Genomic DNA, 20000 nt, shown 5'->3' on the forward strand with positions numbered 1-20000 from the left:
ATATAGCTGTGTATATATATATATATAGTATATAGCTGTGTATATATATAGTATATAGCTGTGTATATATATATATATAGTATATAGCTGTGTATATATATATAGTATATAGCTGTATATATATATAGTATATAGCTGTATATATATATATATAGTATATAGCTGTGTATATATATAGTATATAGTATATATATATAGTATATAGCTGTATATATATATATAGTATATAGCTGTGTATATATATAGTATATAGCTGTATATATATATAGTATATAGCTGTGTATATATATAGTATATAGCTGTGTATATATATATATATATAGTATATAGCTGTGTATATATACAGTATATAGCTGTATATATATATAGTATATAGCTGTGTATATATATATAGTATATAGCTGTGTATATATAGTATATAGCTGTATATTTATATAGTATATAGCTGTGTATATATATAGTATATAGCTGTATATATATATAGTATATAGCTGTATATATATATAGTATATAGCTGTATATATATATATAGTATATAGCTGTGTATATATATAGTATATAGCTGTATATATATATAGTATATAGCTGTGTATATATATATAGTATATAGCTGTGTATATATATATATATAGTATATAGCTGTATATATATATAGTATATAGTTGTATATATATAGTATATAGTTGTATATATATATAGTATATAGCTGTGTATATATATAGTATATAGCTGTATATATATATATAGTATATAGCTGTGTATATATATATATAGTATATAGCTGTATATATATATAGTATATAGTTGTATATATATAGTATATAGTTGTATATATATATAGTATATAGCTGTGTATATATATAGTATATAGCTGTATATATATATAGTATATAGCTGTGTATATATATATAGTATATAGCTGTGTATATATAGTATATAGCTGTATATATATATATAGTATATAGCTGTATATATATATAGTATATAGCTGTATATATATATAGTATATAGCTGTATATATATATAGTATATAGCTGTGTATATATATATAGTATATAGCTGTATATATATATATAGTATATAGCTGTGTATATATATATAGTATATAGCTGTGTATATATATATAGTATATAGCTGTGTATATATATATAGTATATAGCTGTATATATATAGTATATAGCTGTATATATATATAGTATATAGCTGTATATATATATAGTATATAGCTGTATATATATATAGTATATAGCTGTGTATATATAGTATATAGCTGTGTATATATATAGTATATAGCTGTATATATATAGTATATAGCTGTATATATATATAGTATATAGCTGTATATATATATAGTATATAGCTGTGTATATATATATATATAGTATATAGCTGTGTATATATATAGTATATAGTTGTGTATATATATATTATATAGTATATAGCTGTGTATATATATAGTATATAGTTGTGTATATATATATTATATAGTATATAGCTGTGTATATATATATATATAGTATATAGCTGTGTATATATATATACATTTACATTTAAGTCATTTAGCAGACGCTCTTATCCAGAGCGACTTACAAATAAAGGGTCTGATAGTACAGGGAAGACAGAGACATGAGCATCTCATATAGTATATAGCTGTGATAATGTGATGTGACGATAACAACAAAGATGATGTCATTAAAGGAATTAAACGATACTGAAGTCGTTTAATGATATCGTGATAGTTGTGATAATGATGTTGACTTACAGCAGTTTAGTTCGTCGCTCTTGTCCAGACAGTCATGATCTCCATCACACACCCAGTCCCTGGTAACACATCTCCCATCCTCACAGCGGTGATCCCTGACTGGGTCACACACTGACACAGAGAATAGAGTATTCTGGTCTCTACATGTATCTAAAGGGCTCTACCAGTCCCTATCAATCTCTACCAGTCCCTACCAGTCCCTATCAATCTCTACCAGTCCCTACCAGTCCCTATCAATCTCTACCAGTCCCTACCAGTCCCTATCAATCTCTACCAGTCCCTACCAGTCCACTAGAGACTAGTAGAGCCTAGTAGAGCCCAGTAGACACTAGTAGAGCCCAGTAGAGACTAGTAGAGCCCAGTAGAGACTAGTAGAGCCCAGTAGACACTAGTAGAGCCCAGTAGACACTAGTAGAGCCCAGTAGAGACTAGTAGAGCCCAGTAGAGACTAGTAGAGCCCAGTAGTGACTAGTAGAGCCCAGTAGAGACTAGTAGAGCCTAGTAGAGCCCAGTATAGACTAGTAGAGCCCAGTAGAGACTAGTAGAGCCTAGTAGAGCCCAGTATAGACTAGTAGAGCCCAGTAGAGACTAGTAGAGCCCAGTAGAGACTAGTAGAGCCCAGTAGAGACTAGTAGAGCCCAGTAGAGACTAGTAGAGCCTAGTAGAGCCCAGTAGAGACTAGTAGAGCCCAGTAGAGACTAGTAGAGCCTAGTAGAGCCCAGTATAGACTAGTAGAGCCCAGTAGAGACTAGTAGAGCCCAGTAGAGACTAGTAGAGCCCAGTAGAATCCTGTAAAAACAGGACTCTACAGGACTATACAGAGTCTACAGGACTCTGCTGGACTGAGAGAAATTGATGATAAAATGATTGTGGGGGCTGTCTTGTTAGACTTCAGTGCAGCTTTTGACATTATTGATCACAGTCTGCTGCTGGGAAAACGTATGTGTTATGGCTTTACACCCCCTGCTATAATGTGGATAAAGAGTTACCTGTCTAACAGAACACAGAGGGTGTTATGGCTTTACACCCCCTGCTATAATGTGGATAAAGAGTTACCTGTCTAACAGAACACAGAGGGTGTTATGGCTTTACATCCCCTGCTATAATGTGGATAAAGAGTTACCTGTCTAACAGAACACAGAGGGTGTTATGGCTTTACACCCCCTGCTATAATGTGGATAAAGAGTTACCTGTCTAACAGAACACCCTCTCAAATATAATCCAGTGTGTTTGTCCCTTAGTGTGTATTCTGTGTGTGTGTGTGTGTATTCTGTGTGTGTGTGTGTTCTGTGTGTGTGTGTGTGTGTGTGTGTATTCTGTGTGTGTGTGTTCTCACCACAGCTGTGTTCGTCGCTGAGATCTCCACAGTCATCGTATCCATCACACACCATAGAGGGGGACACACAGCGCCCCGTCCCACACCTAAACTCCTCTTCTCCACACACTGGGAGGAGGTTGGGGGGGAGAGGAGACCACGTTATGTTGGATTGACCAGTGATTGATTCAGCTGTTTCTCTCCCTTTTTCTGTGAAGTATCCAGAAATGATATGGGGGGAGGGGGAGGGCAGGGAGTGTTGTTGAATGATGCCCTGGGGGAGTGTTGTTGAATGATGCCCTGGGGGAGTGTTGTTGAATGATGCCCTGGGGGGGGGGAGTGTTGTTTGAACTAACGTCTTCTCTGTTGTATCAAACGGTTGTGGAAGTTTCATCGCTACGGATTCCAACTTTAAGGACAATAAAGCCTCTACAAACATGAGTACATTCTCTCTCCTCCCTTCCTGTCTCATCCACAGCATTCCAACGATCCCTCCCTACACCCTCTCCAGTCATCCACAGCATTCCAACGATCCCTCCCTACACCCTCATTAGGTGGCTTTGACGACCAGTTGCCACACACACAAAACACACACACAGAAAAACACACACACACCAAACACACACACACACCAAACATGTACAGACATACACACACACACACATTGAACACACAAATGAGCATGAACGTGCACACCAAACATTTACAAGTATCATATGAAGAGGATATATATAAAGTATAGGTTATTGTCAGTGGTGGCTGGTGGCTTTAAAACGGAAGATGGGCTAGAGAGGTTGCGGTGACCATATTACCGCCGCAGCGGAAGGAATGACTGCAGTAAAATCCCATGTGACCGTTGAATCATGGGAGTCTTCTCTTACGTACTCTGGACATGTTAGTAGTACCCAACTCGCTAACGACCTTCAGGTCCTAATGGCCTGGTACTCAGGGGCTCTATTGTCCCTCCATCAGGTCCTAATGGCCTGGTACTCAGGGCTCTATTGTCCCTCCATCAGGTCCTAATGGCCTGGTACTCAGGGGCTCTATTGTCCCTCCATCAGGTCCTAATGGCCTGGTACTCAGGGGCTCTATTGTCCCTCCATCAGGTCCTAATGGCCTGGTACTCAGGTCTCTATTGTCCCTCCATCAGGTTCGAAAGGCCTGGTTCTCAGGACTATATTGTCCCTCCATCAGGTCCTAATGGCCTGGTACTCAGGGGCTCTATTGTCCCTCCATCAGGTCCTAATGGCCTGGTACTCAGGGCTCTATTGTCCCTCCATCAGGTCCTAATGGCCTGGTACTCAGGGGCTCTATTGTCCCTCCATCAGGTCCTAATGGCCTGGTACTCAGGTCTCTATTGTCCCTCCATCAGGTTCGAAAGGCCTGGTTCTCAGGACTATATTGTCCCTCCATCAGGTCCTAATGGCCTGGTACTCAGGGGCTCTATTGTCCCTCCATCAGGTCCTAATGGCCTGGTACTCAGGGCTCTATTGTCCCTCCATCAGGTCCTAATGGCCTGGTACTCAGGGGCTCTATTGTCCCTCCATCAGGTCCTAATGGCCTGGTACTCAGGTCTCTATTGTCCCTCCATCAGGTTCGAAAGGCCTGGTTCTCAGGACTATATTGTCCCTCCATCAGGTCCTAATGGCCTGGTACTCAGGGCTCTATTGTCCCTCTATTGTCCCTCCATCAGGTTCGAAAGGCCTGGTACTCAGGACGCTATTGTTCCTCCATCAGGTCCTAATGGCCTGGTTCTCAGGACTATATTGTCCCTCCATCAGGTCCTAATGGCTCTAATCAGGGCTCTATTGTCACTCTCTTCACATTGACCAATTTGAAGAAAGAAGTTCAACAACAGGTTGAAAATGAGTGGATATATATAGTGTATATACCGTGCATTTAGAAAGTATTCAGACCCCTCATCAATCTACACACAGTACCCCATAATGACATCAAAACACCCCATAATGACATCACAATACCCCATAATGACATCACAACACCCCATAATGACATCACAACTAATGACATCACAACACCCCATAATGACATCACAATACCCCATAATGACAAAGTGAAAAATGTTTCTTCAACTTGATTGGACATGATTTGGAAAGGCACACACCTATCTATATGTCCCACAGTTGACCAGTGCATGTCAGAGCAAAAACCAAGCAATGAGGTCGAAGGAATTGTCCATAGAGTTCCGAGACAGGATTGTGTCGAGGCAAAGCTATGGAGAAGGGTACAAACATTTCTGCAGAATTGAAGGTCCCCAAGAACACAGTGGCCTCCATCATTCTTAAATTGAATTAGTCTGTAACCACCAAAACTCTTCCTAGAGCTGGCCGCCCGGCCAAACTGAGAAATCTGGGGAGAAGGGACTTGGTCAGGGAGGTGACCAAGAACCCGATGGTCACTCTGACAGAGCTCCAGAGTTCCTCTGTGGAGATGGGAGAATCTTCCAGAAGGACAACTATCTCTGCAGCACTCCGCCAATCAGGCCTTTGTGGTAGAGTGGCCAGACAGAAGCCACTCCTCAGTGCATGACAGCCCGCTTGGAGCCAAAAGGCACCTACAGTTCTTCCTGCAAAAGTTGCTTCATACTGCAGCAGAATTCTATGGTTATTTCATTGTCAGCCATTGTTGCCAATAAATTCAGGGAAAATAAGAACATTTTGATCTGATTAAAATCACTGTCTCTATTCAATTATTATTTTGTATTATTTTTCGTCTATTTCTCTGTGCGTTGATTGGTGGGGAAAAACAGGTCTACGTAGCTAGCTATGTAGGCTACACTACTTTTCTAGCGTCAACAGACATTCACAACAATTTGCTTGATGGAAGAAATGTCGCTCTCAAAAAGTATCAAGGAGGTTGGATAATGAAAATCAAAAGTTTCAGAGAAGAATGTACAGAGAGATCATCTCCTCTATCTTGATTGTTCGCAATGAAAATATCGCTAATTGCAAATAATTCTCAGACTATTTATGAATCTAAGCATTGAACAACTTTCAGTGGCCCGTACTGGTACAGAGTCAATGTGCTGGGACACCGGATAGTTGAGGTAATATGTACATGTAGGTAGAGTTATTGAAGTGACTATGCATAGATAATAACAGAGGATAGCAGTGGTGTAAAGAGGGGAGGGGGGGGGGGCAATGCAAATAGTCTGGGTGGCCATTTGATTAGCTGTTCAGGAGTCTTATGGCTTGGGGGTAGAAGCTGTTTAGAAGCCGCTTGGACCTAGACTTGGTGCTCCGGTACCGCTTGCCATGCGGTAGCAGAGAGAACAGTCTATGACTAGGGTGGCTGGAGTCTTTGACAATTTTTGGGGCCTTCCTCTGACACCGCCTGGTATAGAGGTCCTGGATGGCAGGAAGCTTGGCCCCAGTGATGTACTGGGCCGTACGCACTACCCTCTGTAGTGAATTGTGGTCGGAGGCCAAGCAGTTGCCATACCAGGCGGTGATGCAACCAGTCAGGATGCTCTCGTTGGTGCAGCTGTAGAACCTTTTAAGGATCTGGGGACCATGCCAAATCTTTTCAGTCTCCTGAGGGGGAATAGGTTTTGTCGTGCCCTCTTCACAACTGTCTTGTTGTGCTTGGACCATGTTAGTTTGTTGGTGATGTGGACACCAAGGAACTTGAAGCTCTCAACCTGCTCCACTACAGCCCCGTCAATGAGAATGGGGGCGTGCTCGGTCCTCCTTCTCCTGTAGTCCACAATCATCTCCTTAGTCTTGGTTACGTTGAGTGAGAGGTTGTTGTCCTGGCACCACGCGGCCAGGTCTCTGACCTCCTCCCTATAGGCTGTCTCGTCGATGTCGGTGATCAGGCCTACCAATGTTGTGTTTAGAGTAATTACTTGTATAGGTCTCCTGATTTAAACCTGATCGAACTTGTTTGGCATCAACTGAAAACATTAATCCGTAACTCTGCCAAGCCTACAAGCAAAGATGAACTGGTCCAGATGTTTTGGCTTGAGAATACAATACAACAAAAACATTGATCATCTCAGCGAGGTTTTAGTCGTGGTCGTGGAGCTGGGGAAGTGCAATTAAAATGTAGTTTAAATAAACATTTCCAAGGAATTTTTGTCTCATTATTTTATTAAATGAAAGGATAAAGATGCTGACGGCCACCCCAACCAAACCCAGATGACGATGGGCCAATTGTGCGCCGTCCTATGGGACCAATCACAGCCGGTTGTGATACAGCCTGGATTTGAACCAGGGTGTCTGTAGTGAATGGGACTTCCAATTATGGCTGGATGTGCTAAAGCCTGGATTCGAACCAGGGACTGTAGTGATGCCTCCCTCTTGCATTGATATGCAGTGCCTTAGACCGCAGTGCCACTCGGGAGCCATGACCAATATTACCAATATATATTAATTTTTTCTCAGAACATGTTTGTTCTCTTGTCGTGTAGTTTTGACCCAAAGATTAGTCTGACAAACACATAAATGTGCATCCCGCAACCCCAGGCAACCCCAGGCATGGATCAAAACTGAAGATGTTGATAAAGAACTGTTAGGGACAGATGGGGGGATTTTCACACGGACAGCAGCGGGACTATGAAGAATTCCGTGTCAATTCATAAACCATGTGCCATGGAATCTCTTCCCAACTATTTTGCAATCTGTACGGCTCTCTGACAAGTTGCGGTTGCATGAGGTCTTGAGTTATAAATGGAACACTTTAGAGTACTCTCTGACAAGTTGCGGTTGCATGAGGTCTTGAGTTATAAATGGAACACTTTAGAGTACTCTCTGACAAGTTGCGGTTGCATGAGGTCTTGAGTTATAAATGGAACACTTTAGAGTACTCTCTGACAAGTTGCGGTTGCATGAGGTCTTGAGTTATAAATGGAACACTTTAGAGTACTCTCTGACAAGTTGCGGTTGCATGAGGTCTTGAGTTATAAATGGAACATCGAATACATTGCAAATGGGGAGTTTTTCACACCTCCAGTAGCCGGGCTATGAAGAGTCTATTGTTCTGCTAATAGGACACATTGTTGGCCTGATGGGCTACACCTGCTACAGTACTACCTACACCTGCTACAGTACTACCTACACCTGCTACAGTACTACCTACACCTGCTACAGTACTACCTACACCTGCTACAGTACTACCTACACCTGCTACAGTACTACCTACACCTGCTACAGTACTACCTACACCTGCTACAGTACTACACCTGCTACAGTACTACCTACACCTGCTACAGTACTACCTACACCTTCTACAGTACTACCTACACCTGCTACAGTACTACACCTTCTACAGTACTACACCTTCTACAGTACTACCTACACCCTACTACAGTACTACTACAGTACTACACCTGCTACAGTACTACACCTACACCTGCTACAGTACTACACCTGCTACAGTACTACACCTTCTACACCTTCTACTACACCTACAGTACTACACCTTCTACAGTACTACACCTGCTACAGTACTACACCTGCTACAGTACTCTACAGTACTACACCTACAGTCTACAGTACTACACCTGCTACAGTACTACACCTGCTACAGTACTACACCTGCTACAGTACTACACCTTCTACAGTACTACACCTTCTACAGTACTACCTACACCTGCTACAGTACTACACCTTCTACAGTACTACACCTTCTACAGTACTACCTACACCTGCTACAGTACTACCTACACCTGCTACAGTACTACACCTGCTACAGTACTACACCTGCTACAGTACTACACCTGCTACAGTACTACACCTACTACACCTGCTACAGTACTACCTACACCTTCTACAGTACTACACCTGCTACAGTACTACACCTGCTACAGTACACTACAGTACTACACCTGCTACTACTACCACCTTCTACAGTACTACACTGCTACAGTACAGTACTACACCTTCTACAGTACTACACCTGCTACAGTACTACACCTTCTACAGTACTACACCTGCTACAGTACTACACCTGCTACAGTACTACACCTTCTACAGTACTACACCTGCTACAGTACTACACCTGCTACAGTACTACACCTGCTACAGTACTACACCTGCTACAGTACTACACCTTCTACAGTACTACACTACAGTACCACACCTTCTACAGTACTACACCTGCACCTACACCTACACTTCTACAGTACTACACCTGCTACAGTACTACCTACCTTCTACAGTACTACACCTGCTACAGTACTACACACCTTCTACAGTACTACACCTGCAGTACTACACCTGCTACAGTACTACAGTACTACACCTTCTACAGTACTACACCTGCTACAGTACTACACCTTCTACAGTACTACACCTGCTACAGTACAGCTACTACACCTACACCTGCTATACTATACTACAGTACAGTACTACACCTGCTACAGTACTACACCCTACAGTACACCTGCTACAGTACTACCTACACTTCTACAGTACTACACCTGCTACAGTACTACACCTGCTACAGTACTACACCTGCTACATAGTACTACACCTACTACACCTGCTACAGTACTACAGTACTACACCTGCTACAGTACAGTACTACACCTTCTACAGTACTACACCTGCTACAGTACTACACCTGCTACAGTACTACAGTACTACCTACACCTGCTACAGTACTACCTACACCCTTACTACAGTACTACACACCTGCTACAGTACTACCTACACCTACAGTACTACACCTTCTACAGTACTACACCTGCTACAGTACTACACCTACACCTTCTACAGTACTACACCTGCTACAGTACTACACCTTCTACAGTACTACACCTTCTACACCTGCTACAGTACTACACCTTCTACAGTACTACACCTGCTACAGTACTACACCTGCTACAGTACTACCTACACCTGCTACCTTCTACAGTACTACACACCTCTACAGTACTACACCTGCTACAGTACTACCTACACCTCTACAGTACTACACCTTCCACAGAACCTGCTACAGTACCTACACCTGCTACAGTACTACACCTACAGTACAGTACACCACCTTCTACAGTACTACACAGTACTACACCTACAGCTACACAGAACTACAGTACTACACCTGCTACAGTACTACCTACACCTTCTACAGTACACCTGCTACAATACTACACCTTCTACAGTACTACACCTGCTACAGTACTACCTACACCTTCTACAGTACTACACCTACTACAGTACTACACCTACAGCTATAGTATACACCTGCTACAGTACTACTACACCTACAGCTACAGTACTACACCTGCTATAATAATACAGTACTACAGTACTACACCTGCTCTACAGTACTACACCTGCTACTACAGTACTACACCTTCTACAGTACTACAGTACAGTACTACACCTGCTACAGTACTACACCTGCTACAGTACTACACCTGCTACAGTACTACAGTACACCTGCTACAGTACTACACCTGCTACAGTACTACACCTGCTACAGTACTACTACACCTGCTACAACCTCTACTACACAGTACTACACCTTCTACAGTACTACACCTGCTACAGTACTACACCTTCTACACCAGAACTACAGTACTACACCTGCTACAGAACTACAGTACTACACCTGCTACAGTACTACAATACTACAGTACAGTACTACACCTGCTACAGTACTACCACCTGCTACAGTACTACACCTGCTACAGTACTACAGTACTACACCTGCTACAGTACTACCTACACTTCTACAGTACTACACCTGCTACAGCTACAGTACTACAGTACTACACTACTGCTACAGTACTACACCCTATAATCTACAGTACTACAGTACTACACCTGCTACAGTACTACACCTTCTACAGTACTACTACCAGTACTACAGTACTACACCTGCTACAGTACTACACCTGCTACAGTACTACAGTACTACACCTGCTACAGTACTACACCTGCTACAGTAGTACTACACCTGCTACAGTACTACACCTGCTACAGTACTACACCTGCTACAGTACTACACCTGCTACAGTACTACCTACACCTTCTACACCTGCTACAGTACTACCTACACCTTCTACTGTACTACACCTGCTACAGTACTACCTACACCTGCTACAGTACTACACCTTCTACAGTACTACACCTGCTACAGTACTACCTACACCTTCTACAGTACTACACCTGCTACAGTACTACACCTTCTACAGTACTACACCTTCTACAGTACTACACCTTCTACAGTACTACACCTGCTACAGTACTACCTACACCTGCTACAGTACTACCTACACCTGCTACAGTACTACACCTTCTACAGTACTACCTACAACTTCTACAGTACTACACATTCTACAGTACTACCTACACCTTCTACAGTACTACACCTTCTACAGAACTACAGTACTACACCTTCTACAGTACTACACCTGCTACAGTACTACACCTGCTACAGTACTACAATACTACACCTGCTACAGAACTACAGTACTACACCTGCTACAGTACTACCTACACTTTCTACAGTACTACACCTGCTACAATACTACACCTTCTGCAGTACTACACCTGCTACAGTACTACCTACACCTTCTACAGTACTACCCTCTACAGTACACCTACACCTGCTACAGTACTACACCTGCTACAGTACTACACCTGTACTATAATACTACAGTACTACTACACCTGCTACAGTACTACACCTGCTACAGTACTACACCTGCTACAGTATTACACCTTCTACAGAACTACAGTACTACACCTTCTACAGAACTACAGTACTACACCTTCTACAGAACTACAGTACTACACCTGCTACAGAACTACAGTACTACACCTGCTACAGTACTACCTACACTTTCTACAGTACTACACCTGCTACAAGTACTACACCTGCTTACTACAGTACTACACCTGCTACAGTACTACCTACACTTTCTACAGTACTACACCTGCTACAGTACTACAGTACTACACTAGTACAGTACTACACCTGCTATAATACTACAGTACTACAGTACTACACCTGCTACAGTACTACATCTTCTACAGTACTGCAGTACTATACACAGTACTACACCTGCTACAGTACTACACCTGCTACAGTACTACAGTACTACACCTGCTACAGTACTACAGTACTACACCTGCTACAGTACTACAGTACTACACCTGCTACAGTACTACACCTGCTACAGTACTACACCTACAGTACTACACCTACTACAGTACTACAGTACTACAGTACTACACCTGCTACAGTACTACAGTACTACACCTGCTACAGTACTACACCTGCTACAGTACTACACCTGCTACAGTACTACAGAGCTACAGTACTACACCTAGAGCTACTACTACAGCTACAGTACACCTGCTACAGTACTACACCTGCTACAGTACTACCTACACCTGCTACAGTACTACCTACACCTGCTACAGTACTACCTACACCTGCTACAGTACTACACCTGCTACAGTACTACACACTGCTACAGTACTACACCTTCTACAGTACTACACCTGCTACAGTACTACACCTGCTACAGTACTACACCTGCTACAGTACTACAGTACTACACCTGCTACAGTACTACACCTGCTACAGTACTACAGTACTACACCTGCTACAGTACTACACCTGCTACAGTACTACAGTACTACACCTGCTACAGTACTACAGTACTACAGTCACTACACCTGCTACAGTACTACAGTACTACACCTGCTACAGTACTACAGTACTACACCTGCTACAGTACTACACCTTCTACAGTACTACACCTGCTACAGTACTACACCTTCTACAGTACTACACCTTCTACAGTACTACACCTGCTACAGTACTACCTACACCTTCTACAGTACTACACCTGCTACAGTACTACACCTGCTACAGTACTACACCTGCTACAGTACTACTACACCTGCTACAGTACTACCTACACCTGCTACAGTACTACACCTTCTACAGTACTACACCTGCTACAGTACTACCTACACCTTCTACAGTACTACACCTTCTACAGTACTACACCTGCTACAGTACTACACCTTCTACAGTACTACACCTTCTACAGAACTACCTACACCTTCTACAGTACTACACCTGCTACAGTACTACACCTGCTACAGTACTACCTACACCTGCTACAGTACTACACTACACCTACTACTACCTTCTACAGTACTACACCTGCTACAGTACTACCTACACCTTCTACAGTACTACACCTTCCACAGAACTACAGTACTACACCTTCTACAGTACTACACCTGCTACAGTACTACACCTGCTACAGTACTACAATACTACACCTGCTACAGAACTACAGTACTACACCTGCTACAGTACTACCTACAGTACTATACCTCTACAGTACTACACCTGCTACAATACTACACCTTCTGCAGTACTACACCTGCTACAGTACTACCTACACTTTCTACAGTACTACACCTGCTACAGTACTACAGTACTACACCTGCTATAATACTACAGTACTACTACACCTGCTACAGTACTACACCTGCTATAATAATACAGTACTACAGTACTACACCTTCTACAGTACTACACCTGCTACAGTACTACACCTTCTACAGTACTACACCTGCTACAGTACTACACCTGCTACAGTACTACACCTGCTACAGTACTACACCTGCTACAGTACTACACCTGCTACAGTACTACACCTGCTACAGTACTACACCTGCTACAGTACTACACCAGTACTACAGTACTACACCTGCTACAGTACTACACCTTCTACAGAACTACAGTACTACACCTGCTACAGAACTACAGTACTACACCTGCTACAGTACTACCTACACTTTCTACAGTACTACACCTGCTACAATACTACACCTTCTGCAGTACTACAGTACTACACCTGCTACAGTACTACCTACACTTTCTACAGTACTACACCTGCTACAGTACTACAGTACTACACTACTACAGTACTACAGTACTACACCTGCTATAATACTACAGTACTACAGTACTACACCTGCTACAGTACTACACCTTCTACAGTACTGCAGTACTATACCTGCCACAGTACTACACCTGCTACAGTACTACACCTGCTATAGTACTACAGTACTACACCTGCTACAGTACTACAGTACTACACCTGCTACAGTACTACAGTACTACACCTGCTACAGTACTACACCTTCTACAGTACTACACCTGCTACAGTACTACCTACACCTGCTACAGTACTACACCTTCTACAGTACTACACCTGCTACAGTACTACCTACACCTGCTACAGTACTACACCTTCTACAGTACTACACCTGCTACAGTACTACCTACACCTTCTACAGTACTATACCTGCTACAGTACTACACCTTCTACAGTACTACACCTTCTACAGAACTACCTACACCTTCTACAGTACTACACCTGCTACAGTACTACACCTGCTACAGTACTACCTACACCTGCTACAGTACTACACCTTCTACAGTACTACACCTGCTACAGTACTACCTACACCTTCTACAGTACTACACCTTCCACAGAACTACAGTACTACACCTTCTACAGTACTACACCTGCTACAGTACTACACCTGCTACAGTACTACAATACTACACCTGCTACAGAACTACAGTACTACACCTGCTACAGTACTACCTACACTTTCTACAGTACTACACCTGCTACAATACTACACCTTCTGCAGTACTACACCTGCTACAGTACTACCTACACTTTCTACAGTACTACACCTGCTACAGTACTACAGTACTACACCTGCTATAATACTACAGTACTACTACACCTGCTACAGTACTACACCTGCTACAGTACTACACCTGCTACAGTATTACACCTTCTACAGAACTACAGTACTACACCTTCTACAGAACTACAGTACTACACCTTCTACAGAACTACAGTACTACACCTGCTACAGAACTACAGTACTACACCTGCTACAGAACTACAGTACTACACCTGCTACAGTACTACCTACACTTTCTACAGTACTACACCTGCTACAATACTACACCTGCTGCAGTACTACAGTACTACACCTGCTACAGTACTACCTACACTTTCTACAGTACTACACCTGCTACAGTACTACAGTACTACACTAGTACAGTACTACACCTGCTATAATACTACAGTACTACAGTACTACACCTGCTACAGTACTACATCTTCTACAGTACTGCAGTACTATACCTGCCACAGTACTACACCTGCTACAGTACTACACCTGCTATAGTACTACAGTACTACACCTGCTACAGTACTACAGTACTACACCTGCTACAGTACTACAGTACTACACCTGCTACAGTACTACACCTGCTACAGTACTACAGAGCTACAGTACTACACCCACTAGAGTACTACAGTACTACACCTGCTACAGTACTACAGTACTACACCTGCTACAGTACTACACCTGCTACAGTACTACACCTGATACAGTACTACAGAGCTACAGTACTACACCCACTAGAGTACTACAGTACTACACCTGCTACAGTACTACACCTGCTACAGTACTACCTACACCTGCTACAGTACTACCTACACCTGCTACAGTACTACCTACACCTGCTACAGTACTACACCTGCTACAGTACTACACCTGCTACAGTACTACACCTTCTACAGTACTACACCTGCTACAGTACTACACCTGCTACAGTACTACACCTGCTACAGTACTACAGTACTATACCTGCTACAGTACTACACCTGCTACAGTACTACAGTACTATACCTGCTACAGTACCACACCTGCTACAGTACTACAGTACCTCACCTGCTACAGTACTACAGTACTACACCTGCTACAGTACTACAGTACTACACCTGCTACAGTACTACAGTACTACACCTGCTACAGTACTACACCTTCTACAGTACTACACCTGCTACAGTACTACACCTTCTACAGTACTACACCTTCTACAGTACTACACCTGCTACAGTACTACCTACACCTTCTACAGTACTACACCTGCTACAGTACTACACCTGCTACAGTACTACACCTGCTACAGTACTACACCTGCTACAGTACTACCTACACCTGCTACAGTACTACCTACACCTGCTACAGTACTACACCTTCTACAGTACTACACCTGCTACAGTACTACCTACACCTTCTACAGTACTACACCTTCTACAGTACTACACCTGCTACAGTATTACACCTTCTACAGAACTACAGTACTACACCTTCTACAGAACTACAGTACTACACCTTCTACAGAACTACAGTACTACACCTGCTACAGAACTACAGTACTACACCTGCTACAGTACTACCTACACTTTCTACAGTACTACACCTGCTACAATACTACACCTGCTGCAGTACTACAGTACTACACCTGCTACAGTACTACACCTGCTACAGTACTACAGTACTACACTAGTACAGTACTACACCTGCTATAATACTACAGTACTACAGTACTACACCTGCTACAGTACTACATCTTCTACAGTACTGCAGTACTATACCTGCCACAGTACTACACCTGCTACAGTACTACACCTGCTATAGTACTACAGTACTACACCTGCTACAGTACTACAGTACTACACCTGCTACAGTACTACAGTACTACACCTGCTACAGTACTACACCTGCTACAGTACTACACCTGCTACAGTACTACAGAGCTACAGTACTACACCCACTAGAGTACTACAGTACTACACCTGCTACAGTACTACACCTGCTACAGTACTACACCTGCTACAGTACTACCTACACCTGCTACAGTACTACCTACACCTGCTACAGTACTACCTACACCTGCTACAGTACTACACCTGCTACAGTACTACACCTGCTACAGTACTACACCTTCTACAGTACTACACCTGCTACAGTACTACACCTGCTACAGTACTACACCTGCTACAGTACTACAGTACTATACCTGCTACAGTACTACACCTGCTACAGTACTACAGTACTATACCTGCTACAGTACTACACCTGCTACAGTACTACAGTACCTCACCTGCTACAGTACTACAGTACTACACCTGCTACAGTACTACAGTACTACACCTGCTACAGTACTACACCTTCTACAGTACTACACCTGCTACAGTACTACACCTTCTACAGTACTACACCTGCTACAGTACTACACCTGCTACAGTACTACAGTACTATATCTGCTACAGTACTACACCTGCTACAGTACGACAGTACTACACCTGCTCCAGTACTACACCTGCTCCAGTACTACAGTACTACACCTGCTACAGTACTACACCTGCTCCAGTACTACACCTGCTACAGTACTACACCTGCTCCAGTACTACACCTGCTACAGTACTACAGTACTACACCTGCTACAGTACTACAGTGCTACAGTACTACACCTGCTACAGTACTACACCTGCTACAGTACTACACCTGCTACAGTACTACAGAGCTACAGTACTACACCCACTAGAGTACTACAGTACTACACCTGCTACAGTACTACACCTGCTACAGTACTACACCTGCTACAGTACTACAGAGCTACAGTACTACACCCACTAGAGTACTACAGTACTACACCTGCTACAGTACTACACCTGCTACAGTACTACACCTGCTACAGTACTACACCTGCTACAGTACTACCTACACCTGCTACAGTACTACACCTGCTACAGTACTACACCTGCTACAGTAATACACCAGCTACAGTACTACACCTGCTACAGTACTACAGTACTATACCTGCTACAGTACTACACCTGCTACAGTACTACAGTACTATACCTGCTACAGTACTACACCTGTTACAGTACTACAGTACCTCACCTGCTACAGTACTACAGTACTACACCTGCTACAGTACTACAGTACTACACCTGCTACAGTACTACACCTTCTACAGTACTACACCTGCTACAGTACTACACCTTCTACAGTACTACACCTTCTACAGTACTACACCTGCTACAGTACTACCTACACCTTCTACAGTACTACACCTGCTACAGTACTACACCTGCTACAGTACTACACCTGCTACAGTACTACACCTTCTACAGTACTACACCTGCTACAGTACTACCTACACCTGCTACAGTACTACCTACACCTGCTACAGTACTACACCTTCTACAGTACTACACCTGCTACAGTACTACCTACACCTTCTACAGTACTACACCTTCTACAGTACTACACCTGCTACAGTACTACCTACACCTTCTACAGTACTACACCTGCTACAGTACTACCTACACCTGCTACAGTACTACACCTGCTACAGTACTACACCTTCTACAGTACTACACCTGCTACAGTACTACCTACACCTTCTACAGTACTACACCTGCTACAGTACTACCTACACCTTCTACAGTACTACACCTTCTACAGTACTACACCTGCTACAGTACTACACCTGCTACAGAACTACAGTATTACACCTTCTACAGAACTACAGTACTACACCTTCTACAGAACTACAGTACTACACCTGCTACAGAACTACAGTACTACACCTGCTACAGTACTACCTACACTTTCTACAGTACTACACCTGCTACAATACTACACCTGCTGCAGTACTACAGTACTACACCTGCTACAGTACTACCTACACTTTCTACAGTACTACACCTGCTACAGTACTGCAGTACTACACTAGTACAGTACTACACCTGCTATAATACTACAGTACTACAGTACTAGACCTGCTACAGTACTACACCTTCTACAGTACTGCAGTACTATACCTGCCACAGTACTACACCTGCTACAGTACTACACCTGCTATAGTACTACAGTACTACACCTGCTACAGTACTACAGTACTACACCTGCTACAGTACTACAGTACTACACCTGCTACAGTACTACACCTGCTACAGTACTACACCTGCTACAGTACTACAGAGCTACAGTACTACACCCACTAGAGTACTACAGTACTACACCTGCTACAGTACTACACCTGCTACAGTACTACACCTGCTACAGTACTACCTACACCTGCTACAGTACTACCTACACCTGCTACAGTACTACACCTGCTACAGTACTACACCTGCTACAGTACTACACCTTCTACAGTACTACACCTGCTACAGTACTACAGTACTATACCTGCTACAGTACTACACCTGCTACAGTACTACAGTACTATACCTGCTACAGTACTACACCTGCTACAGTACTACAGTACTACACCTGCTACAGTACTACAGTACTACACCTGCTACAGTACTACAGTACTACACCTGCTACAGTACTACAGTACTACACCTGCTACAGTACTACACCTTCTACAGTACTACACCTGCTACAGTACTACACCTTCTACAGTACTACACCTGCTACAGTACTACACCTGCTACAGTACTACAGTACTATATCTGCTACAGTACTACACCTGCTACAGTACGACAGTACTACACCTGCTCCAGTACTACACCTGCTCCAGTACTACAGTACTACACCTGCTACAGTACTACACCTGCTCCAGTACTACACCTGCTACAGTACTACACCTGCTACAGTACTACACCTGCTCCAGTACTACACCTGCTACAGTACTACAGTACTACACCTGCTACAGTACACATGTGAAAACCTGTTTTCAAAATGCCTCCAGCTTTCCATCACTACTATAAATGAAAACATCTTGTTTACAATCTTTATTGTAACAAATCATTTGTATCTACCGTTCCAATTGCTTTTAGAGTTTGGGATTTTCAAACGTGCTTTGTGAGAATATCTAATAATTATAATCTCTTGGTATATCAGGACGTGTTATGGATGGAAAATGAGAAAGAGAAGGTGGTCATATTTTCCTGTTCTGGAATAATACCTGGTGTCCAGATCAGTGTTGTTTCTCTTAGAATAAAACCTTCGTACAACAACAGTTTTAGTAAGTAATAATCTACAGTCCAGTCACAGCTTGTTCTGATCAAGTAGAAAAGAAAAA

General features: G+C 42.7%; 1 protein-coding gene across 1 annotated transcript in view; it reads right to left on the bottom strand.

The window, feature by feature from the left end:
* corin (corin, serine peptidase) overlaps positions 1 to 20000 on the bottom strand; it is a gene marked incomplete at its 5' end in the record, with an annotated part of 101535 nt that overhangs the window by 40371 nt on the left and 41164 nt on the right. The window contains 2 exons of the mRNA XM_065021179.1: positions 1763 to 1873; positions 3099 to 3206. Coding sequence (XP_064877251.1) covers positions 1763 to 1873; positions 3099 to 3206 — 219 coding nt within the window. The remainder of the gene's footprint in view (positions 1 to 1762; positions 1874 to 3098; positions 3207 to 20000) is intronic.

This window comes from Oncorhynchus nerka, linkage group LG8 (genome assembly GCF_034236695.1).
Source record: "Oncorhynchus nerka isolate Pitt River linkage group LG8, Oner_Uvic_2.0, whole genome shotgun sequence".
Taxonomy (NCBI): domain Eukaryota; kingdom Metazoa; phylum Chordata; class Actinopteri; order Salmoniformes; family Salmonidae; genus Oncorhynchus; species Oncorhynchus nerka.